Source organism: Erithacus rubecula, assembly GCF_903797595.1.
Source record: "Erithacus rubecula genome assembly, chromosome: 2".
NCBI classification, from domain to species: Eukaryota; Metazoa; Chordata; class Aves; order Passeriformes; family Muscicapidae; genus Erithacus; species Erithacus rubecula.
In genome coordinates this window covers 75,748,224-75,770,102 of record NC_136685.1, presented here as the reverse complement: position 1 = coordinate 75,770,102, position 21,879 = coordinate 75,748,224, and the positions used below count along the sequence as shown (strand labels likewise).

The window sequence follows — 21,879 nt, the reverse complement described above, 5'->3', positions numbered from 1 at the left end:
CAGGAGCAAAAGAAAGGCAGGACTTGTAGATTAGAGCATGAGAACAGGGGCAAAATTGCTGCTCTAGTTCTTGCTGCTCTTTCCCCTTTTATCTTCTATTTGTCAAAGATAGAACAACATGAAAAATAATGGAGACTCTGCTCCATTGACAGACCCCTGCTTCAAAGACTTGATGTGCCAAAACTGCTAAATGAAAACACACTGATGTGACTAGAGTGCCCTATGACACACAGCTGGTTCCTGCCTGCCCTCCCAGGGCCTCTGCCTCTGTCCAACAGCACTTTACCCAGCACACTCCCAAGGGCTACAGGCTCACTCCTCTCCCATCCCAGCTCTTCAAGCAATTCCTTCTTGCACAGCAGCTTGGACCCTAGATGAGGACTGGGACTAAATCCAGTGCTTCTGTGAGCACTACAATCATAAATCATGTCATGATCCTTGGTGCCACATTGAAGCACTGAGCTGGCAACCAAGCATCAGGCAGTGATTGCCTGGGTATCCTCAGGTGAGGAGCTTTCCTGCCCTCTGTGCCCAGATGGGTTCAATGCTTGCATCTGTTTCCAGACAGGGACTCTAAGCTGGGCACTGCTTACCATGGTACACTACACAGATTTCATCCCCAGCTGGGACTTAATCAGGCAGTAAACAGAGAAGTGTTGGAAGGATTTGAGACAGTGGTAGGGTGTTAGAGAGGGCTTTGAAAGCTCTTCTCCAGCAGGAGACCAGTAGGGCTCATGCCTTCAGGGAGCACTGGGCAAACATTCCATCCTAGCACCAAGGAGAACAGCTGGTGTTTATTTTTGGATGCTTTCTCCCCAAGTTTCCCCTGACTACTTAAGCACATCAAGGGTGCTGACCAAGTTGCAGATGGCCAGGCAGATTTTGTGCACAGAGTAGCTGCTTTTCTCCCCAAATCAGTGCTTGTTTTTTACAAGGTTCACTCTAAATTGCACATAAACTGCTGTTCCCATAATCTCCTGCCTCCATGCCTCCTTGCTCTCCACAGCACTTACTCTCAATCAAGGTTTCTTGTTCCACTGCTTTGATACTTGACATAGCTCTTGGGATTTGCTCAGTGACTGTCCATCCCCAGTTTGTTACAGACTTCTCTTAGTCCTGGCTCAGCCTCCAGCTTGCACACAGCTCTGTTCTAATGAACAGATATTCCCCATGCCACAGCCTCAATGGCATCTCAGATTTGAGGGAAGAACATGCCTTGCAACTTGGAAGTGCAATTCCAACTTTTCCTCCTCTACCCCTACCATGTTTGCCCCAGCCAACAAAAACCTGGCAGAAAGCAGCTTACTGCAGGGATGGGGTAATGTGCCTTTGGGAGGTACAGCAGGAGGGAGCAGCCCCACAGCCCAGCCCAGCCAAAAGGTGCACAGAGAGAAATACACACTGCTAGCATTAAATTAAAATTTAAAAGGGGCATTAAATGCTTGGATACTGAGGTAATCTCTCTTTTACCTTCTTGTGCTCTGTTTCTGCTGACCTTGTAAAGAGTGTTAGATACACATTGGGGCTCAGTCATGGCAAACATGAAACAAGGCAGCTCTGAGACTCAGAGTTAATTTTCTACCACCACTTTGGCACATACTGATCTCCTGTGTGTAAAGTCTGCCCTGCTCAATCCCATACAACACTGACTGCTGCACACACAAATTTTTCCCTCCAAAATCTGAATACTCAGCCTGGGGTAGCTGTGGTCCATCTGGAGCCTTACAAGCTTAAAATTTAAAAGCTTTGCCAGTTTTGGCAGATGAGCCCATTACTTCCATAAACAGGATCTCTTTGGCATCTGGAGTTTACAGGGTGTCTCAGGACAGCTCCTAGAAATCCTAATCCAATACCTTCTAGTGGCCTGGAAGGTTCAAGTTTGGGTCAAACACAAGCTCTTACTGTCCCTAATTTTGCAATGTCAAGTTCCCAAGGAGCAGCAATTCCTGTTTTCTGGGACAGCCATTCAAAATGTCTCATTGATGAATCTTATTGATAAATTAACCTCCTGGGCCCCTGTCCAGTGTTCACAGAGTCAGCTAGAACATTCCCACTGATTTCATGAGGCTTTCAAATTAATCTTTCTGGGAAAACTAATGAATTAAGGCTTGTTAAAGGATAAGTTTGTTAACAGCCTTCTTAAGAATAATTAATGAAATGAAAGGCATGAATAAAGACATGGTTTTCATCTGCAAATGCTTTAGTATTTTTGAACAATGGGAATTTAGTTGTCCAATCACCTTTAAAAAAGCCTTTTGTGTAGAAGACATGTCAGACACATGAATTCTCCCACATTATTTTTTCACTGTCTCATTACTTACAGTCTACCTGCTTGCTCATATCCACTCTGCAGAAAGGGTAGTATCTGGTCTGGGGGTTGTTTTGGGCTTGGGATTCAAATCTCCCTCAAACAACCAGGACAGTTAGATGGTACTGAAATAAACACAGAGTGAGTGAAAGAAAACTACAAAGGAGAGCAAACCACAGAAGTAACTGCAGATCTTTTAAATGCAGACAAGAGACCCTTCAAAGTAATATCCATAACTGAAGGGAATGTTAACAAAGCTAATCTATATGACAGAGCAAGACAATAGTTTTTAAGCAGGCTCAAAATACCTAGGTAACATCTAAGAAAGTCTATTAATGACATTTCCATATATGACCATTAACTCTGACAGCTATAAAGTGAGATTCAGTGAAAAAGCTAGGCAGGAGTAGTACTGAGCCAGACATAGTTCAGTAAATAAATCACACTTTTCCACTTTGATGTCTACTCAGGACAGGTTCAGGCTGCACAAGGAAGAGGACAGAATACAGGTATGTTTTAATTCAATTTAACAACAACCAGTAGATTTTTATTGCTCAAACACTAGAAAATCTTGTGTTTAAGTTCCATGTGCTAATCAATATAATATTTTCAAAGCATTCAGGGGCATTTCCACCTCTGCAAGTAACAGGAATATTTTACAACACAATACAGGTAAAGGCATTGCAGTCTTCCTCTATTTCCTCCCCGCAGATATTTTTACCACTTACATCTACCAAGCCATGCAGTAACCCACTGGTTTTCCCTCCTAACCATGTTCATAGCAAGATGCAGTGAGAGAAGATATCACAGTAGCCATTGCAGGACAATAGTGTAACTTCTAAGGGAAAAAAAGTAAACAAGATTGATTAAACATGGAATTGTTCTCAAAGCACTAGTCTAAAATCATTTATAGAGGTCTTTTATAACATTTGTTGTTGCAAAATGAGAGGTGAGCATTGTGCTTGTGTAAGTTTGCAGGACTAGGGCCTGACCCAGTTCACAGACACTGAGCACAGTCAGCATCCCAGGACCAGTTGTTCCAGCAGACCAGCTAACAGCTGCACTGTGCAGCACCTACTAACATCTAAACTCTTTTGCCAGCCTCTTTGAGGCCTTTTTTTTTATTTTTAATTAAGTCATCGTTTCCATCCTCCTTTTCTTTGTGGTTTGAAAACATGCAGAAAGACAATTTGGGGCCACTGGATCCCTTGGGCTGATGCTCCTCTCTCCTCAGCCACTGGCATCAATTTAACCTCTCGCCTCTGTCCGATCAGCAGGTGCTCAGCGCCAGGAGCCTGCTGCCACCTTCCAGAGGGCTGCCAGCTCTCCAGTCCACCTGGGTGAGCAGGTTTTCTACTCTCTTTAACAGTCTGAGCAACCACAAATTAGCCCAGTGTGTACTGCACATCGTTTTCCTGCATCCTGGAGGAGGACCAGGGCAAGATTCATGCACTGAACACCAACTAGCAGCTTCCTGAAAGGGAAAGGCAAAGGGAAGCTTGGTCAGCAATGACTTGTTGTTTCAGGCCACAGGAATCAACATCTACAAAGTGTTTTCAAATTTTCTTATTTGTTAGTCAAAACAGGGAACAAACAACCAGCTCTGTGCAGCCTATCAGATCTTCAACAGGGTGAGATCTTCTGTTCCTGTGGTTCCCAGAAACCTCTAGGCTGAGAGTGAACACCACCTGTACTGTTTTCTCTTCCTGGAAGTGCAGCTGACCCTTCCCCAGCAAGCAGCCCAGCCAGCAGGCACTTTGCAAGGCTGACAAGTTCCCAGGGGCTGCAGAGCTCTCAGCACACACCAAACACTCCCTCTCCCGTGGTGGACAGCAGAGTTTCTCAGACAGATCTTGTCTGGGAACACCCAGGGTACTCAAAGCCCCAACAAGGGCAGCAGAGCAGGTCCCGTGGTGGTTCCCAGGACGGCCCAGGCTGCCAGGCAAGTCCCCAGCAATGAGGCAGGTCTGACCAGCTGGGGCAGGGCACCAGGGAAAAGAGGCAAGCTCTGGGTCTCAATAGCAAGGCACAAGCCAAGGCACAGGTACAAGGAGCAAAGGCGAGGCTGTGCATCTCTGTGCTGTCCCATGGATGCTTCCCACAGCCCTTCACACACAGCAAGTGCTACCCTGGCATGGGCAGCCAAACCCTCTGGGGAGGGACTCCAGCAGAGGAAGGTGTCCCTGGGCTCTGAGGGCTTTGAGAGAACTGGGAATCACAGGAGGGGTGCTGCTGCAGGGAAGAGCCAAGAGGTCGCTCACGTTGAGGTTAGAGGATGTTATTATGCAGGATATGTTATTATCTTTCCTATAATTCCAGCCAAGTAATCTCACCCAGCAATCTCCTGATCAAAATCACAATTTGTAGTTGACCTAGTTGCAGCATATTTAAAATGCACTCATCCTAAGATGTAATCCATTCACTCACTTTTCTATTCCTCTTCATTTCAATCTCCTTCTCTTCCTTATGTTTTCCATCTGTATTTGTCTTTCTCATACCTTTTTGGCCACACCACAGGATGTGGTGGCTAATTCTCAGGCTAGCCAAATACAGAAAAACAGGAAAATACTGCTGAGTCTTATTTAAAGCAAAGTCAGTATTTGAGCTCACCTAATTGCTGAAGGCACCTTAAGGTCACCCTAAAGTGATTACAAAGCACAAATTTCCCATCATAAATTACTCTGTTTTCTTCATCACAGAACAAAAAGGAAAATAAATACAAATACATAGTTGCTGTATTCCCAGTAAGTCCTGACCCTTTTTTCAGTCTAGAATGTGCCAGCTCTGACGTGTTGCTTTCAAGCAGCAAATTTTTCTAACAATCAAAGGAAAATTCCTGAAGGAGTCCTTGCTTTCTTGGAAAGGCAGCTTGTTGTTCTTAATCCACACCAAGTGTGGTGTGCTGCTGCAAGCAGCAGCAGTCAATTCTGAGAGTTTGGCCATCATGTCAAGGACTTCCTCTCATCAGCTCAGGTTACCAAGAAAGGTGTGCTGGGAAAATGTCTTCACCAACACACCAGTTATTGTGCAATGCACATTAACTGTCTTGAAATCCCATACTCACCTAGTCTTGAGTTTTCAAGAATGTTTTTCAAGGCAATTATACTGAAGAGTTTTGGTGGTAGTGTCTTTCTTTTTTTTTTAAAGATACCAGTCTTGGAATATTTTAAAAATCAACACTTTTTTAATGGGCATCTTCAAGTGAGGGGGAAAAAAGCCCTTGTTATAAAAATTATCATTTCACTTTCAGATATGCATTTCATGGACAGCTTTCTTCATTAAGTGTCTAGGACAATATGTAAGAAATAGAGCTTTTGCCTGGATAAACAGGTCACTCAAAAAGCTGTATATTTTGAATACTTTGCATAATTTGCATATTAGCAGCCAGCTAGTCCAAATTCTAGGTACTTATCTTGTGTTATTGGTACTTATCTTCTTCATTAGGAGAGTAAACTGCCACAGAAAGTTCTAAATGTGAACTGAGAAGACTGGTTGAAGAAGAAATAGACAGCTCCTACCCACAGGGATTTGGATAGCCTAGAGTGGACATCTGAGCTGAAGCTGTTAATTGTTAATCTAGAAAAACCTCAGCATTGCTCCAGCTGATAAAAACCAGTCTTTTTCAGCATCTGCTTGTCTTTCTGAAAAGCATCTGCCTGTCTTTTGTAAGCAGTCAGAAATGTTAAAAAAGCCTGGTTTCTGAGGATGCTCCCTGACAAGAAGGTGGCAGCAGAAACAAACCTGTCACATGTGAGATGGGCACATTCCATTGCTCTGATCCTTGAGCTCACATCACTACATATGAAGAAGAGAAAAGAGGGAAAATCTTTATGCAGTTCCTCAGCTGGTTCCACAAGCCATACAGTTCCTACTGCTTTAAACAATTTTGCCACTGCAATTCACAGAGCAGCATATTTGTACAGAAGATTCAAGAAATGCAGGGTCTTCTTGGTAATTGTCTGCTTGTTTTTTCTTTTCAGCTGGTCAGGATGAAAAGCAGCTTCATATGAATCTTTCTTTTTCACAGTCACTGGGTGTTCCTCCAGCCTGGGAGGGGGAAGCACACCTTTTGAGATTATCTACTCACAAAGTGGTTTCACTGAAATTTGCTCTTCTCAGTGACAGTATTCAGGACACATGTTGGCCACTCTGATAACAAATGAGCATCAGCTCTTCTCTGTGGGTAGGGTCCCCCTGCTTTACAACCAGCACTCCTAGCTCCTGTCACTGCTGTTTGCTCATGACTCTGCTGAAGGATGTACAAAACTGGCAAACAACACTGCCAGAATATAGGAATGTTCCTCCTGGTTTTCCTCTTGTTTCTTTTCTCATCACCCAGGCCTTCCCTTCCTTTATCCTACTTCTCCTCCTAAGCAAAATCACAAAAAAGCTTCTGTGTGCATCATGATTGGCTTAGCCCTTCGCTTTGCTCAGTTTTTATATCCTTCATAGGGTGTTTAAGTAGTGCTCAGCATAAGGAGGGAAATCACCCTAGTAATGAAACATGACAGGGTTCCTCCCACCCTAATGGAGACCACACATCCTATTCAGCCATCAGTCTTATCCAACAGGTCTCCCTCCCAAAGAAACCTGACAGCTCCTCATGGGAAAGGCAAGCTAAGGACAAGGTCAGTGCTCTCTCTAGGTTGGAGGACACTGGAAGCCCATGCATCACTTTGTTGAAGCCTACATTGTAGTTCACCCACGGCTGCAGTCAGGGGCACACCAGCTCTGTGCAGCTTATTGAGTCTTCCATAGAGTTAAATATTTTCTTCCTGAGATTCCCAGTTTCTGTCCTAGTCAGATGCAAGGGCATTCATCTGGCTGCTACACAGAGCAAAACATTCACTTTTTGGGAACATTTTTCAGCAGGTTCCGAAAACAAAGATAATTGGGGGTTAATTTGTAAGAGTAGCAATTTTGACAAAGGTATTCATGCCTAATGAGGGGCAAGCAATTTTTAGACAACTTCTTTGTGTTTGGGTGGGCTGAGGGAATAGAGAAATCTGTAGGTGAGAGGTACTTGCAGATTTTCAGCAAAAAACAACTTAACAAAAAAAACCCAAAAAAACCTGAGGCCAGTGCTTCAGTATCAATGCAATTTACAGGAACAAGACCAAAACAGATCTAGAAAGATGTATTTAAAACCTTAAAAAAGGTTAGTGCTCTGAAGGCAGTGATATAAGTCTCCTAATTATGGCTTGACATGTGCACATAAAAGTTCTCAGGTTTACTGATTTCCTCAGCTCCTAAATTGTTAATATATGTTATTGTCTGAACTGACCTTTCTAAATTGAGTCAGAACTTTGTGATTCTCTAGTATTTGCACTACTATCAGAATTTTTTTTTCTCTTTCATGTGTGAAAGCAATGGAAATAGACTCATGGAAACCTGGACTGAGCCTTTTTGACACAGGTAAATATTTAAAATATCTAGTAACTAGTCTGGGAGTAAGTGGTTTCCATCACACACAGGAAAAGCAAAATCTATTTATTCAATAGCCCCATGACTCTGGTGATAACAATCTCATTTTAAGAAGCAATTACAGCATTTAAAATTATAAATAAGGCATGCTGTTTACATCTCAGCAGATTATTCTGTGCTTCATCACTCTTGAGTTCCTGCTTAGAGCAGGAGCAGAAGAGATGAGCTCTGGAAAGAGCTGGCAGCTACACTACAGGAAAGGGGTTCTAGTGAAATCCATTTGTATACGAGAAGGTATTTTGGGAATGCGACAGCTGAGATGGCAGCACAGAGCTGCAATCAGTGAAGAACATGACAGATTATCCTGATGTCAATGTACTTAGGGAAGACATTCAGATAAGAAAAGAAGGGTTCATATCAAATGTAATGAATAATGAATGTCATTGAAATTTACTGAATTTTAGCCTTAAAAACTGATGATATGGAGATAAGAATATTTTTATGAGTACTGGTGAAGGAAAAAAGAACCCTACATTTTTAACAGGCTCTAGTAGCAACAAGACCAAGACTTGTACAATCCTTAATCAGGAGCAGTTCCCAACTGCAGATTTAACAGCTCCCTTCCCTTGGGAACATTAAAAGCAGACTACAAAAGATACAGACCAATTCATGACATGGTACTCTCCCTCTTACAAGGGGCCTGACCATCCAATACAAGAGGTCTTTCCCACCACTGGTTTTGATGCTGGAGAGGGCTGTGCTGGTGGCCTTGTAAAGGCCAATTCCTTGAATACTCTTCTTGCTTCAAAGCCATTAGTGTGCTAATCAGGAAAAGCTACAGCATGAGGGCCAGGGTGCAGAGGGATATTTTGAGGCAGAAAATGACAGATTGCATTAAATGCAATGAAAGGTTAGGCGTGGGGGAGGGATGTTGTATTAACAGTTTCTCAGCAACTGAAGTGCTGGCGTAGACCAGTGAGATAGAGTCTGATGAATTCAGATTGTCACTTCAAAGGAGTGGTTTCTGGCGTGGATATAATCACTGTTGTCTTACTTAAATGAATGGGAAGTCTAATCAGTATGGACAGCTGTGACAATCAGTGAAGGGAACTTTAATTAGCATGGTGTAGACTGCCCATGCAGAGAGTTGAAATTCCCATGGCAATACCAACATTAAATTGGGCTGGCAGAACAGGGAGGCCCATAGAGGCTGACCACCTCCCCAATTAGCTGGGGAGGAGTATTTAGTGGGTGACCTTATTGTTCCACTAAGCACAAATCAGCCACCTGACCCACAACCTTCAAGAACTGATAATTGCACTGGCAAATAAAAATGAAAAACACTGCACTGCCTACACCTGAGTTTTCCATGCTGATAAAACTAATGTCAGCTATATGCCTGGGAGAAGAATATGAGAATATGGATTTTACAGGATGTAGATATATGCATGAGGCAAATAGCTAACTATGAATTATCCTTCATATACAATTTAGTTGCTAAAATGGATGGTACATGCTAATTTCTAATTTCACTACAGTGTTAAATCCACCTACTTTCTGTTCTGCAAATAAGACAAGGTGGGGGGGGGAGGAACTGCACATATGGGATACCAAGCTGGCACATGTGAGGTATGCAGTGTGCAGGCTGCAGGATGAAGTGTGGCTTTGGTCTGTTGCTGAGGAACTATTATGTGCCTGTGTAATTAAAGCCTGTACTGGAATATACACAGTCAGGAAGAGGGATGATGACTATTTCAGGTTTAAAAAAAACACAAAAACAACCCAATTCATTGAATCATTGTCATCCATGTGGTTAACAAAGAGAGACTCTGAATGGCCAAGTCACATTGCCTTTAGCTTCCACATCAGATAAAATAACCATAAATTTGCATAAGATTTGCCTTCCTTCAATAGCAGGTTTGGTCCTTGTCAGTAAGACCTTCAGGCCTGAGAGAGGTCAGAAATGTTTCCTGTAGCAGATATCACTGAATGGAACTGTTTGGTGTCACCCCTGTTCCACATCACTTTTCCTCAGTCAGGAATAGTGGCCAGCCAGCCTCAGGCAGTGCTGCACCAGCTCCACCACTCTGCCTCTCCCTGCTGGTGCTTCCCCCAACTAAATGGGCTCCCATGGGCAAGTACACAACACCAGGTGCACTCTTCCCTGTTCCTGGCCTGGGAGCTCATCCCCACTGCACAATACAAGAGGCACAAGCCAGCAGTGCTGGACAACAGCTCCAGCCATAAGAGATGCAGCCAGCTGGAGCCTGGCTTGCCAGCCTGCTTTTGAATGCATCCAGCCTGCTCTGGCACTGGAGGGCCAGCTCCACTAACCGTGGGAGAGAGGCATTTCTGTCACAAGAGCCAGTGCCAGGATGTCTGGAGAGCTCCTATTCCAGTCCAGAAAATACCCTGTCCAAAATTTGGGCAGGAGCACAGGGAGACTGCATGTGCAGGCACTGCAGGCACCACATACACTGTGACACAAAGCAAACCAGCCCTGGGGCTCTCCAACCTGGCCAGACATAGCAGGGAAATTCTCAAACAAAACACACAAAGCAATCACCAACTCTTGCTGCAAGCAAAGCGGGGCAACTCTGTGCCCTCTGCCTACTTCACCCACAGGCAGCCCCGTGGGCTCCCATACAAGGCAAATCACAGTGCTCCAGCTAGTTCCATGTCCTGGCTCTAGCAACAGGCAACAGCAGATGCCTGGGGACAAGCAAAGCAGAGGGAAATCCCTGCCTTGGTGCTGCTGTCAGCAACTCCGTTTAATCCCTGCAGTAGAAACTTTGTGCACTGGCAGCTGAATTTCAAACGGAGAACCCAAAGCTCCCCTGTCAGTACAGACACTGAGGTGTGCTGGAACCTCCCAGCAGGGATCAGGTACCAATCAGGTCCTGCATACTCAGGCTTAGCACAAACAGAGACCCTGACCCCAAACTATGTGCAGCTTTCAGCATGCAGCTAGAAGGACTCAAAGATGTTGTATTTGACAATTAGGAGTGGTCAGTTTTTAGACTTAATTGGAATAGAAATAGGAGTGTTACAGAGGAGGACGGAGCTGGTATTTCCCTCTATTTTCTTCACAGTACTCTGCCTTATTATGGCTTGGTCCTTAATACCTTCAGCTTAGGCTGTTACACCTCCCATCATATTTAGGTGGTGACCTTTTCTAATGTCCCTTCACATACACTGACGCTCTCATGCTTAGCTTGCTCATGGCTGGCTGCTGTGGAGAGACAAACTGTGGCACCTAATAATTTCTCATAATTTTCTTTATAAAGCTCACACTTTCTAAAATTTCCTTTTCACTGTGCCTCTGAAGTCAGTAATCTTTCCTTAATTTACTTGGTGATGAAGATTTAAGAAAGTCTTTGTCCTACTTTTCTTAAAAAATCTAACATGCAGCTTACAAAAATAAGGTGTTCTGCTGTTCTTTAGACCAAGAGCTTTCTTGGTGAGTGTTCAGTTTGCAGCTTGTCTGATCGTTGCTGTCTCTTCTGAGGATTATCCCAGCTAAATCCCCTTAATCTTGTCATGCTGTTCTGAAAAGACACAGCTCTTTGCCCTTGCCTGGAAGGGAGATGCTGGACTGTAGGGGAGTCTTTCCAGACATTCAAGTCATGAGTGAAGTTCAGCATTTTTAGACCTGACGCCAGCCTGATAGTGTCCTGTGGGTCAGTACCTTTCACAAGGACATCAATTCATATTTTCAAGGCTGCTACCACCCAAACACTTCACTAGAATCCACTAGTGACCCATGAGACTTTCTTTCCCTTGAGTTAACCATCGCTCTCTGTTACCCTGTCTCTTTTGTGCTTTGCAAAATAACCCAGACTCATCGAGGCACCTGAGGAGCTGTGGCTTGCATTGCTTCCCCAGCTGTAATCAGCTGGAGTGAGCTGCTGCCTGTGCCTTCCTCTCCAGGCAGAAAACACCATGGTCATTCTGTTGCTTATCCACTTCAGACCTCGTGCAGTTTATTTGCAAGGCACAGCGAGCCAGCGGGGTGGCAGTGCTGGTTCTCAGGGGAAAACTGCTGGGAGTCCCCATCCCACACCCTGGCCACCAGCCTCTGCTCCTGAGGAGCCCACTACTTGTACATGAAGCTCCCAAGCCCTTGCAGTTGGAGGACAGACTCCCCAAGGGGAGCATCTCAAAGCTGGTGTTAAGAGAGATTTTGGTGGCTTTCCTAGAAATGTCTCTGCTCTTGTTTTACCCCAAGAGTGATGAAAAGACGAAAAAAGGTAAACTCCAAGGATGTCCTCCCCATCCTGGTTTCCCCCCATATCTCTGCAGTGACCCTGTTGCCCATTTCCCTAAAGAGCAAGGGCAGCCACCAAGCACACACTGATAGATGCTTTCCTTTCTCTGTTTAGGCTTCAGTACAAAAGAAGAATTGAATCCAAAGCCGCTGGAACCCATCTCCCAGGGGAATCAGAGTATGTACTTCAGAATTAACTTCATAATTAAGTGACATTAATTATTACATATTGCTAGAATGCATTCAAATTAAATAGCCAAAGGTAAGTTTACAAGAAAGCCTGAGAAAATCCAAGAAAACATTTTTTCCCTCACAGGAAGAAAATGTAGCTTACCTGGGCAGTGAGATAGTGGCTGTTTCCTACCACCTCTTCCCAGGCAGTATCAGCTCCATGCTGTCAATGTGCAGAGCTTCTTCACTCAGGTACTTTGGTGGCAGAGGACAGCAATCCAGTGTGCTGCAGCCAGGCTTAGATGAGCAGACCAGAGCAGGCTGCTATGGCTATGCTTGTGCAGGCACCCTTCCCACAGCAGTGGGTGGGAGGGAAGGAAACCACCTGAGAAAGGGACCCAACGCCTGCCACAGCCAGGAGAGAGAGCATGCAAAGGGAACATCAAAGACCACTCAAGTTCAGAGAGAAAATGCAGGTTCCCCTACCCTGAAATCTTCTACAGCCCATTATAAATGTAGATTTACCCATTAACCCATCTATAGTTGAGGCCCAAAGAAGCACAAGAAAGAGAAAACAAGTTCTTAAAGGAGAGATGGGGTCGCCTGCCATGTCTTCATTAGAAGCCACCCAAAGAGAGGGTTCACCCCTCCTACAATGTCTGGGTTCTCATTTGCCTATCCTTGGGCTGCTGAACACTGTTTGGGCTCTTTACAGTAACTACTGAACCAAGTGTCCATGTATTGCCAGACATTCCTCGTAATATTTAAAGAAATCTTTTCCCTATCAAAGATGTCAACTACACCTGAAACTGATACAGAAATAAGGGAAAGAAGGAGAAAAAGGGAAGGCTCTGCCCTGCAGATCCCATTGCACTGCAGGAAAACAACTCGGTACAATGGAGACACCAGCAAAGATTGTGTTTCCAGCAGCTAAAATGAAAAAAGTCACACAAGAAACAAAATTTTTATCCCACTGATAACTCTAGGACCATAAAAGGCTTAATTCACATCTTGCCTCCCTGAAAATCAGAAAGTGCTCACCTCCCTATGAAGCACCTCTAGTCTGTGCTCTTGCAGTGTCCTTCTATGTCCCAGCACCGAATCTGAATCCTCCTCAGAAACCAAGTCTGTCTATAAGTGTATGTAAATTTTTGCCTCCCCAGACCCTACTGGCTAACAAACTGCCCACTTTCTGCATATAGATCTCATGAACTAGTTCCCTTTGAAGGACAAGAAATTCAGGAAAACTTAACTGTTAATTGAGGTATTTGTTTTGGGTTCCCAACCTTGCCTCACGATCTGCTGTGAGCGGACACAGTTCTCAGTCACGCTCCTGTAATTCAGCATTATTAGAATTACAAAAAAAGAGACAGCTATGGGAGAAAAAATTGAAGGTAATGAGATGGGAGGCAGTTGCATAAGCCACTAAGAACAATTGGTGCTTTGTAGCCTTCGGGCTACCTAATGATTAAAACACAGTAGTTTGAACAGTCTGATTGGTAGGAGGCATCATCAGAGGGAAATCAAGAGATGGGGATGACCCAGATGCCAGAGGGGGAAAATGTTAATTAGCGCTCTAGTAAGCCAAAATTTGGTCCCACTCCCAGTCGCAGACCAAAGATGAATTTTTCCCCACTAACTTGCAAAAACGTGAAGGCAGGCTGGCAGTGATGAAAACAGCATTTGCAGCACAAAGATGAGGTTCATCTGTGTAATTAAAGGGAAGAGTTTGTTTGTTTGTTTTGTTCTTTTATAGAACATTGCTTTCAGCCTAGAGAGGAAACACACAACAACACACTGCTGCTGCTGCTGCTGCACACATGGGTACAAGGCAATAGAATGCAAAAGAACAGCCCCTACTCAGTCTGAACATCCCAAGCAAAATCATCATCCTTGATGTTAGCTTCAGCTCAGAAGGAAACTGATGAACAATTCTCATTCAGAAATGCAGAGCTGCCAGGATTGTTGTTGGTAATCTTGGATTGCAATCACCTTGAAGAGACCCAACAGTGTCCTTCCCCTGAGGCACGTCCCAGGCATCACACATTTCAGGAACATCTCTCCCTTCTGAGCAACATTAACACAATAACAGTTCCTGCTATGTCTATTACATCAATTAAGTCCACAAAAGTGTCACCACAGAAATCCCCTTAGTTTGTGCTCTGCAGGTGGTCAGACCACAAAATCCAAGCACCATGGCTGATTTTACAAACTCCCATCATCCCTGGGCTGCAAATAAAGCGTGCTGAGCCAAGACGTGGCTCTGAGGGCACACGATATACAAGTCAGCTTGCTCCTGTGGAGCCCCCAAAATGCACTGCTCCCAGACTGACCCCTGTGAAAAGATTCTTGCCCTTTCATCACACAGCCAAGCTCAGATGTTGTATGGGCCAAAGTCATGCCAAGAACTATGCTAATCAATGAGTAGGACAGACTTGAGCTGCCAACTGTGACTTGTCCTTGTCAAAGGCTTTTTTGTAGAGTTTACACAGCAGGACAAGTCACTGCATGCAGACTTTTCAGGCCTTTGCTGCTTGCAAGAAGCAGAGCAATCAGAAAGGACTAAAAATACCTTCTGTGTATACCTTCTGTGTTTCTTTATCTCTCCTCAGATTGCAAGGTTGATTTGTCCTTCTTAATGGATGGGAGCTGGAGCATCGGCAAACGCCGCTTTCAGCTCCAGAAGCGGTTCCTTGGTAACGTGGCTCAAGCCCTTGGCATCGGCAGTGCTGGTCCTCTGATGGGCATTGTTCAGTATGGGTAAGAGTTTCCCAGACATTCCCATTGCCCCAGGGTGTGACTGCACACCCTGGCAGCTGTAGCTGCTAAAGGCCTCATCAGCTTGCACTAGGAGCCAGGTAGCACAGACCAGCACAATGGCTTTTGTGCTGTATGTGAAGCAAAACACTGACATTTGCTCTAATTTCCCCTTTTAGTGATGACCCTTCCACAGAATTTAACCTAAAAACTTACGTCAACTCCAAGGATCTAAGGAATGCCATCGAGAAAATCCAACAGAAAGGGGGACTTTCCAATGTTGGTAGGTGATGGGGCGGCTTGCACATCCTCAGCTCAGGGAGGGCTTCAGAGCCTGGGCTATAGCAAACTGACACCTCCTCACAGCATGCAGAGGCTGGGACCAAACAGTGCTTAGTGCTAGGGCTGGGCTGGTGAGAGAGCACAACTCCCATAACCTGCATGTGTTGATCCCAGGCACTGTAAATCCATGACAGGACATACCTGTCTCCTTGCAGGCAGTTCCCATCAATGCTGTGGGGATCCTTGATAATCCAGCTCATCATCCTCAGCCTCTCTGAGGCATAGGGAGGGGGTTCAGTGCAGGAGGGCTCGGGAAGCACTGGCACCAGCAGCAGAGGCCTCCCTGCTGCTCACACAGCCACAGAAACTGCTTTCCTCAGCTCTCTACCTACTGTTTCCCGGGATATTATCAGACAGAGTGCTTCCAGACCCATAACTCCTCCTCAACTCCTCTTCTATTGCAGGGAAGGCACTCTCCTTTGTTAACAAAAACTTCTTTCTGGATGCTAATGGAAACCGAGGTGGAGCACCCAATGTAGTTGTTGTGATGGTGGATGGGTGGCCGACTGACCGGGTGGAAGAGGCCTCCAGGCTGGCCAGAGAATCAGGGATCAACATTTTCTTTGTCACTGTTGAAGCAGCTGCTCAAAGTGAAAAGCAGAACGTAATTGAACCGAACTTTGTGGACAAGGTACTTAGTGGGCTGAGTCTGACCAGGAGCTTGGCACTGACTAAACTTTTCAACCAACTTCATTCAGGGCATTTCCCTTTCCTTCTTACCACTAATGGTTATTTCTTTTCCTTCTTGTGCATACTGTCTTGAGTTTCTCTGTACAAAAACCGGGCAGTGATGCTGAGGTCAGAAAGGGGATGAAGTCAGTAAAGTTCTGGTTTAAGGTACATCATCAAGGAAATGGCTTTTGACTGATTAAACCTTAGCACATACCTGCAGTTTTCCAAATACACAGTAGTGTGACAAAGTACAGTTGCAGCCTGAGCAATTTGAAATTGTTTTTCCATGAACCTCCTGCTGTGCATTGCCCACTAGGGAAAGGGTGAGGAGCCCTGTCAACCTAATGTCAATGTTGCATTTACAAACAGGTCCCACATAAGCAAAGGTTGGCACAGTCCCAACACAGGCACATCCTAGTTTTTCAGTTATACTGGATAACTCAAACATTCTGTTTTCACTGTTGATGAAGGCTATTTTTCATTTATTTGTTTCTGCTGCTATGGATTTCATGGTAGCTCTTGGAAAAAGGGTAAATCCCTGCCATGTGCAGAAAAAAAAAAAAAATAAAGAGAATGCAAACTTTGATTGATTTCTTTTTGGCACCAACAGTGTCTGATCAACAGTGCTTCAGGATGAGTTGGCACCCAGTTAGGGCAAGAGATATCTACCAAGTGGCAGACCAGGCTGGGCCTAGGAAACAGGGTTGAGTTATCCGGTATTTTCAGAAAACAGATTCCCATTGAGCTGGGTTGCTCTGCCATGAAATAATCTCCCATGAGTTTCAGAGCTGCTCCAAAGAGGTGCACTGTCTCTGGTCAGCACACAATTAGATTGTAGCCTCATTTGCATTTAATGTTTTTAAAAGAACAAAGCTACAGTGAGTCTCTGAAAACCTGCCAGGGACACACCAGAAGTGAGAGTAGAGTGGGCTCAGAACAGGAAGGTAAGGAGAGAATGGTGGCTTGATACTGCTGCATCATAACACTAAAATAGAATTGAGACACTAAGAAGAGTAAATGTGAGCAGGACACCATGGGAAGCCCAGACTGGAGAGAACTGTAACTCCCTTGGAGCTGTTAGGCTTTATGCAAAGTAAGGCCAGTGCCTTGGTCTTTTAAAACAGTCAGATACACACACTATCACGAAGCTGATAGATAAAGCATGGCTAAACAAAGTATTCTCACTCAGAGGTCTGAGGAACTGGCATTTAAAAGGCACTAAAGCCAAAGACAATTTGATCTAGACTGTTTGTGTCACTCTTCTTCCTGTTCCCTCCTCCAGCCCTTGACCTCTCCCTCTTCTGTGCCCGCCCTACTTCCTACCCACACTTACCTGACTCCTACTGGCCCTATAGAAGCCTCCTGCAGATCTGGCCCTAATGAGTATTTACTTATAAAAGTTAATGGTTTTTTTTGTTTGTTTTTTGACTATTTGGCAGAACAAACACACTCAGCCTGGGTTTTCTCTGCTTAAAAGGGCATGAACCAAGTTAGCCTCAGCTTAAGCCCTGGGTTTCACTTCACAGCAATAGGATTTGTCAGCAGGCAAAACTTTCCTTCTTGTTCTGAATGATGGGAGTTGAAGTTGCTACCTGGCAAACATACAAACCTCACGTAATGTCCATGGGGGCCACACTAAGAGCAGCTCTGTGATTTGGATGCTTTTCCCACGAACAATGTAACTCACGTAAAACAGCCTGACAGGTGGCAAACTTGCTTATTACAGCTCCTTCACTACTATAATATCAGCTCCATCCCACAGTTTTTTTAAAAAGGCAGAAAAAACTGTCACATTACACAAGTATCTGTGATGTTACACTGACATCATTTCCTAGGGAAGCAGATGGTGACTGGAGGAGAGGCCATTTCAGACTCCAGCATTGCTCTTTCCAGGAGCCCGTATTTCCAATTTGGCTCCATACCCCAGCAGGAACAGGCAGCCTGAATTCCCATGGCGTTTATCCTCGTGTTGCCTTGCAGGCAGTGTGCAGGACAAACGGTTTCTACTCCCTGAGCGTGCCCAGCTGGTTCAGCCTGCACAAGGTGGTGCAGCCCCTGGTGAAGCGGGTGTGCGACACGGAGCGGCTGGCCTGCAGCAAGACCTGCCTCAACGCCGCCGACATCGGCTTCGTCATCGACGGCTCCAGCAGCGTCGGCACCGGCAACTTCCGCACCGTGCTGCAGTTCGTGGCCAACATCAGCAAGGAGTTCGAGATTTCCGACACCGACACGCGCATCGGAGCCGTGCAGTACACCTACGAACAGAGGCTGGAGTTCAGCTTTGACAAGTACAGCACCAAGCAGGACGTACTGAACGCCATCAAAAGGATCAGCTACTGGAGCGGCGGCACCAGCACGGGAGCAGCCATCAGCTACGCCTCAGAGCAGCTCTTCAGCAAGTCCAAACCCAACAAAAGGAAGATCATGATTCTCATCACAGACGGCAGGTCTTATGACGATGTCAGCGTGCCAGCCATGGCAGCTCACCAAAATGGTAAGGTCTTCTATCACTGACTGCTCTCCCCTCATGCCTCAGCACTTATCCAGGTCAGATAAATGCACTTTGCCATAATTTGAAGGCACTGGATGAAATCTTATGCAGGAACAGTACTGCCTCTCCCTGGGGTCCCACTGAGCTCCAGCAAGATCAGCATCTGTTTAAAGCTGAATAAGGAACTCCAGAAAAAAAACTTATAAATCATCACACATGCAGCTATGTCTGGGAGATGTCAAGGGATTTTTGCTGTCTTAGTAACACAGGACTCCTTTGGCTTTCTAGTCAAGATAGACATATATCTTCCAACAAATTTGCACTGGAACAAGATCCTGTTGTTTGGATCAGTTGTTTAGACCCAGAGCAAAAGCTACACTATTGTTTAAACCTTTTTGCTATGGGAAAAAGGTACTTTCAAAGCACAAGCTAGAATTTTCCTTCATTTTGAAACACCCATTTTATACAGAGAGCATTGAAACACACTGCCCATTTTTTGTGGCCTAGAAACTACATTTGCAGTATTGATCTTAAATTAGATTTACCACAATGAAAACTTTTATGCTTTTCTAAACTTTGGGTTCCTTTCCAGGAGTCATCGCTTATTCCATTGGAGTTGCTTGGGCAGCCCCAGATGAACTGGAAGCCATTGCATCAGACCCTGCTAAGGAGCATTCCTTCTTTGTGGATGAATTTGACAACCTCTACCGCTATGTTAATCAGCTCATCCAAAACATTTGCACAGAGTTTAATTCCCAGCCCCGGAACTGATGGACTCAAGCAAGGCAGGACCCTTGGGTGCTGTGCTGAAGGCACGCCAAGTGCCACAGAAATAATGCCAGTCCTCAGTTCAAGAAACACTGGAGGTGTTTCCCTCTGGCACTTTCCAGTCAGCAAGGTTGATTGCAGCTCTATCCTTGTGCATAATGCTCTGTTTAGACGATTTTTTTTTTTCCCTTGTGGGCATCAGAAACTCTGATTTAGTTGGACAGCAGAAGAGGCAGTAAACATGGAGGAAATAACTGCAGCTGATTGAAGAGCTGCTCCTAGCATAGAGCCCCAGCTTGCCCAATTCTCACCTCTGGACACATACAAGTTCCTTAAAACGTGCCACCTGCTTTCTGAAGTGACCAGGTCCCTTTAGGGAATGGCCAAGCTGCTGAGCTGCTGTGGTAGAAACACCTCACGTGGCACTGCCCACTAGATGACACACAGATCACGGATCAAACACATGATGCTTTTTTTGGAGGGGGAACACAGCTAAATTTGAATATCTTCTTAAAATCAGGTACTCTCTCCATACTGCTGTCCTGTCAGTAAGTTAAGCTTCAGCTAATGTCAACTCAAGCACTGGGATTTATCCAAACCCTGAGAAACTGGAAAGCAAGAGAGAGGAAAGGCTAAATCCCCAGGACCCTACCATCCTTCGCCTCCTTTACAACCCTACAACCCCAATAAAGCCAAGGCAGCCAACATGCAGGAACTGGGATCTAGTCTCCCACAGCACTGTGTTAGTTATTTGATCTTGAGAAATGTTTTTCCCCCTCAGTTTCATCCTTCTGTGGTTCAAGTCCTGCAGGACCACAGGAGTGTTGCCAGGACACAGGAGACTCTGAGAAAAATAGTGAGTTTAAGTAGCTCACAATCAGAAAAGCATTTAAGAACCACCATTCTGTCATTAAATCAACATTTGGAAGTGCAGTCTCTAGTGTCAGGAGAGCTATTCAAGAGCCATTAACAGGATTTAAGAGGGAATTATCTGAAGTTCTGTGTTAACACTGGGAAAAGTAAAATTTCAAGCATTTACAGACACTCTCCCTCAAGTTTAGGACTGACTTCTCTTCTATGGACTGCTTTCAAAATGTACCTATTACAGTCAGTCAGAATACACACAGTGGTGTCTTAAGTGACGAACTACCCACACCACTAGTCAGTGCAGGAGAAGAGACATACTAGGAGGACCAAAGTAACTGCACTTTGTTTAGGAAGCAGCAGTTGCTGGTTATGTTCCATCCAGTATCATTTAAGAAAATACATCCATTAAGAGAAGTTATCAAAGGAGCCAATAAAAACGTGAGTGTTCACACTCCTTACGGCAATCAAAGCCATGCTGTGCCAGGCTTGTGGAACTAACATGAAATGGAAAGAAATTAAAACTCAAATTTGCAATATTACTTGCAAATCAGGCTCTTAACAGCATTTACAGTTTTAATAACCACGAGCCAAGATATTTATTAGCCACATAAATTCTAATTGAATTGCCATAAGGGAAACTCATTTTATCAGCAAAAGTAGCACAATTTTTAAAATCTTTATGTATGGAAATATGACTGAAGTAGCTTATAACCTATCAACTAAGTATGCATAATGTAAATTAATGAAAACAGCAAGATTTTGCATGATCCCCCTGGTGGGGTAACATAAGCCAGGCTGGGTTCCTCCCAAAAGATTATCAAAACCGATTTTGGATGACACAGTAGTTTTACACAGTGAAAGTTCATCACTTCCCCTTAGAAGAAACATTTAAGATTCAGCTTTAACTGAGCATCATCAGTTCAACTGCTCCACCCAGACTGAAAGCACAGCACACAGTCAATTTCCACAAATGCATTTGTATACAGAGTTTTTACCACTAATCTGTGCTGTGCCACTTCAAAGCAATAGCATTTGGCCTGAAAAAACCATTAAGGATAGAGAGTTAGGCATGAGCAGAGCAACTCTGATACCCCCATCTCCTGACCCAGTTCCTCACTACCATTCTGCTGAACACATCTTTCTCTGTCAACAAGGGACATTACATGGGCTGAACAAAACTCCAAACAAACCCATAAACTGAATTTACTGGGGATTTCAGTGCAGACACCAGATTTATTGCCTGAAAACCTGTTTGTTTGGGGCTTGATTTGGGGCTGCCTGAGAAAAAGGCCTAAATCCTAACTTAGAGTTACCCTTAATACTGTGGTTTAATTTTTAATGCAACAGCTCACCACCACATATTGTTCACCATACTGAATGTACTCTTGCAGCACCAAAGATTGGTTCCCTGCAGTGACTCCCCAATGCTTCACTTGTGCTCTGCCAAAAGCACAGCAGTGATGTTAGGAACATTAGGAACAGCTAGAGCATGTATGTTCTTTAGGATGTGCATAAGGGAATACACATATATGGGATATAATTTCTTTCCTAAGGCTTAAACTTCAAGCAATGATATTAAGCTTTCAAATGCTTTTTCACAGGAAAGTTGCACACCTATCTTTTGTCAAGCATTTATAAAGGGCATTTCAGGGTTTGTTGTTCAAATGGTTTATCTTAAGTTTGTGAAACAACTATGGCGCTTGTTCTCAATTTGCATTTTTATTTACTTCTTGGGACAATCTTGAAATTGTCAAAAACTCAAACTGTGAAAGTGGTTTAATCCAACTCTTGTCTAAACATAGATGTCCTATT

At 44.4% G+C, this 21,879-nt stretch overlaps 1 protein-coding gene across 1 annotated transcript in view; it reads left to right on the top strand.

Moving 5' to 3' along the window:
* Positions 1 to 21,089, top strand: part of VIT (vitrin) — a 51,768-nt gene extending 30,679 nt beyond the window's left edge. The window contains exons 10-19 of the mRNA XM_079326375.1: positions 2,779 to 2,817; positions 2,924 to 2,980; positions 3,586 to 3,648; positions 7,676 to 7,723; positions 12,115 to 12,177; positions 14,783 to 14,930; positions 15,107 to 15,210; positions 15,674 to 15,900; positions 17,922 to 18,435; positions 19,025 to 21,089. Of these exons, the coding sequence (XP_079182501.1) occupies positions 2,779 to 2,817; positions 2,924 to 2,980; positions 3,586 to 3,648; positions 7,676 to 7,723; positions 12,115 to 12,177; positions 14,783 to 14,930; positions 15,107 to 15,210; positions 15,674 to 15,900; positions 17,922 to 18,435; positions 19,025 to 19,203 (1,442 nt within the window). The 3' untranslated portion in view covers positions 19,204 to 21,089. The remainder of the gene's footprint in view (positions 1 to 2,778; positions 2,818 to 2,923; positions 2,981 to 3,585; positions 3,649 to 7,675; positions 7,724 to 12,114; positions 12,178 to 14,782; positions 14,931 to 15,106; positions 15,211 to 15,673; positions 15,901 to 17,921; positions 18,436 to 19,024) is intronic.
* The last annotated feature ends 790 nt before the right edge of the window (positions 21,090 to 21,879 follow it).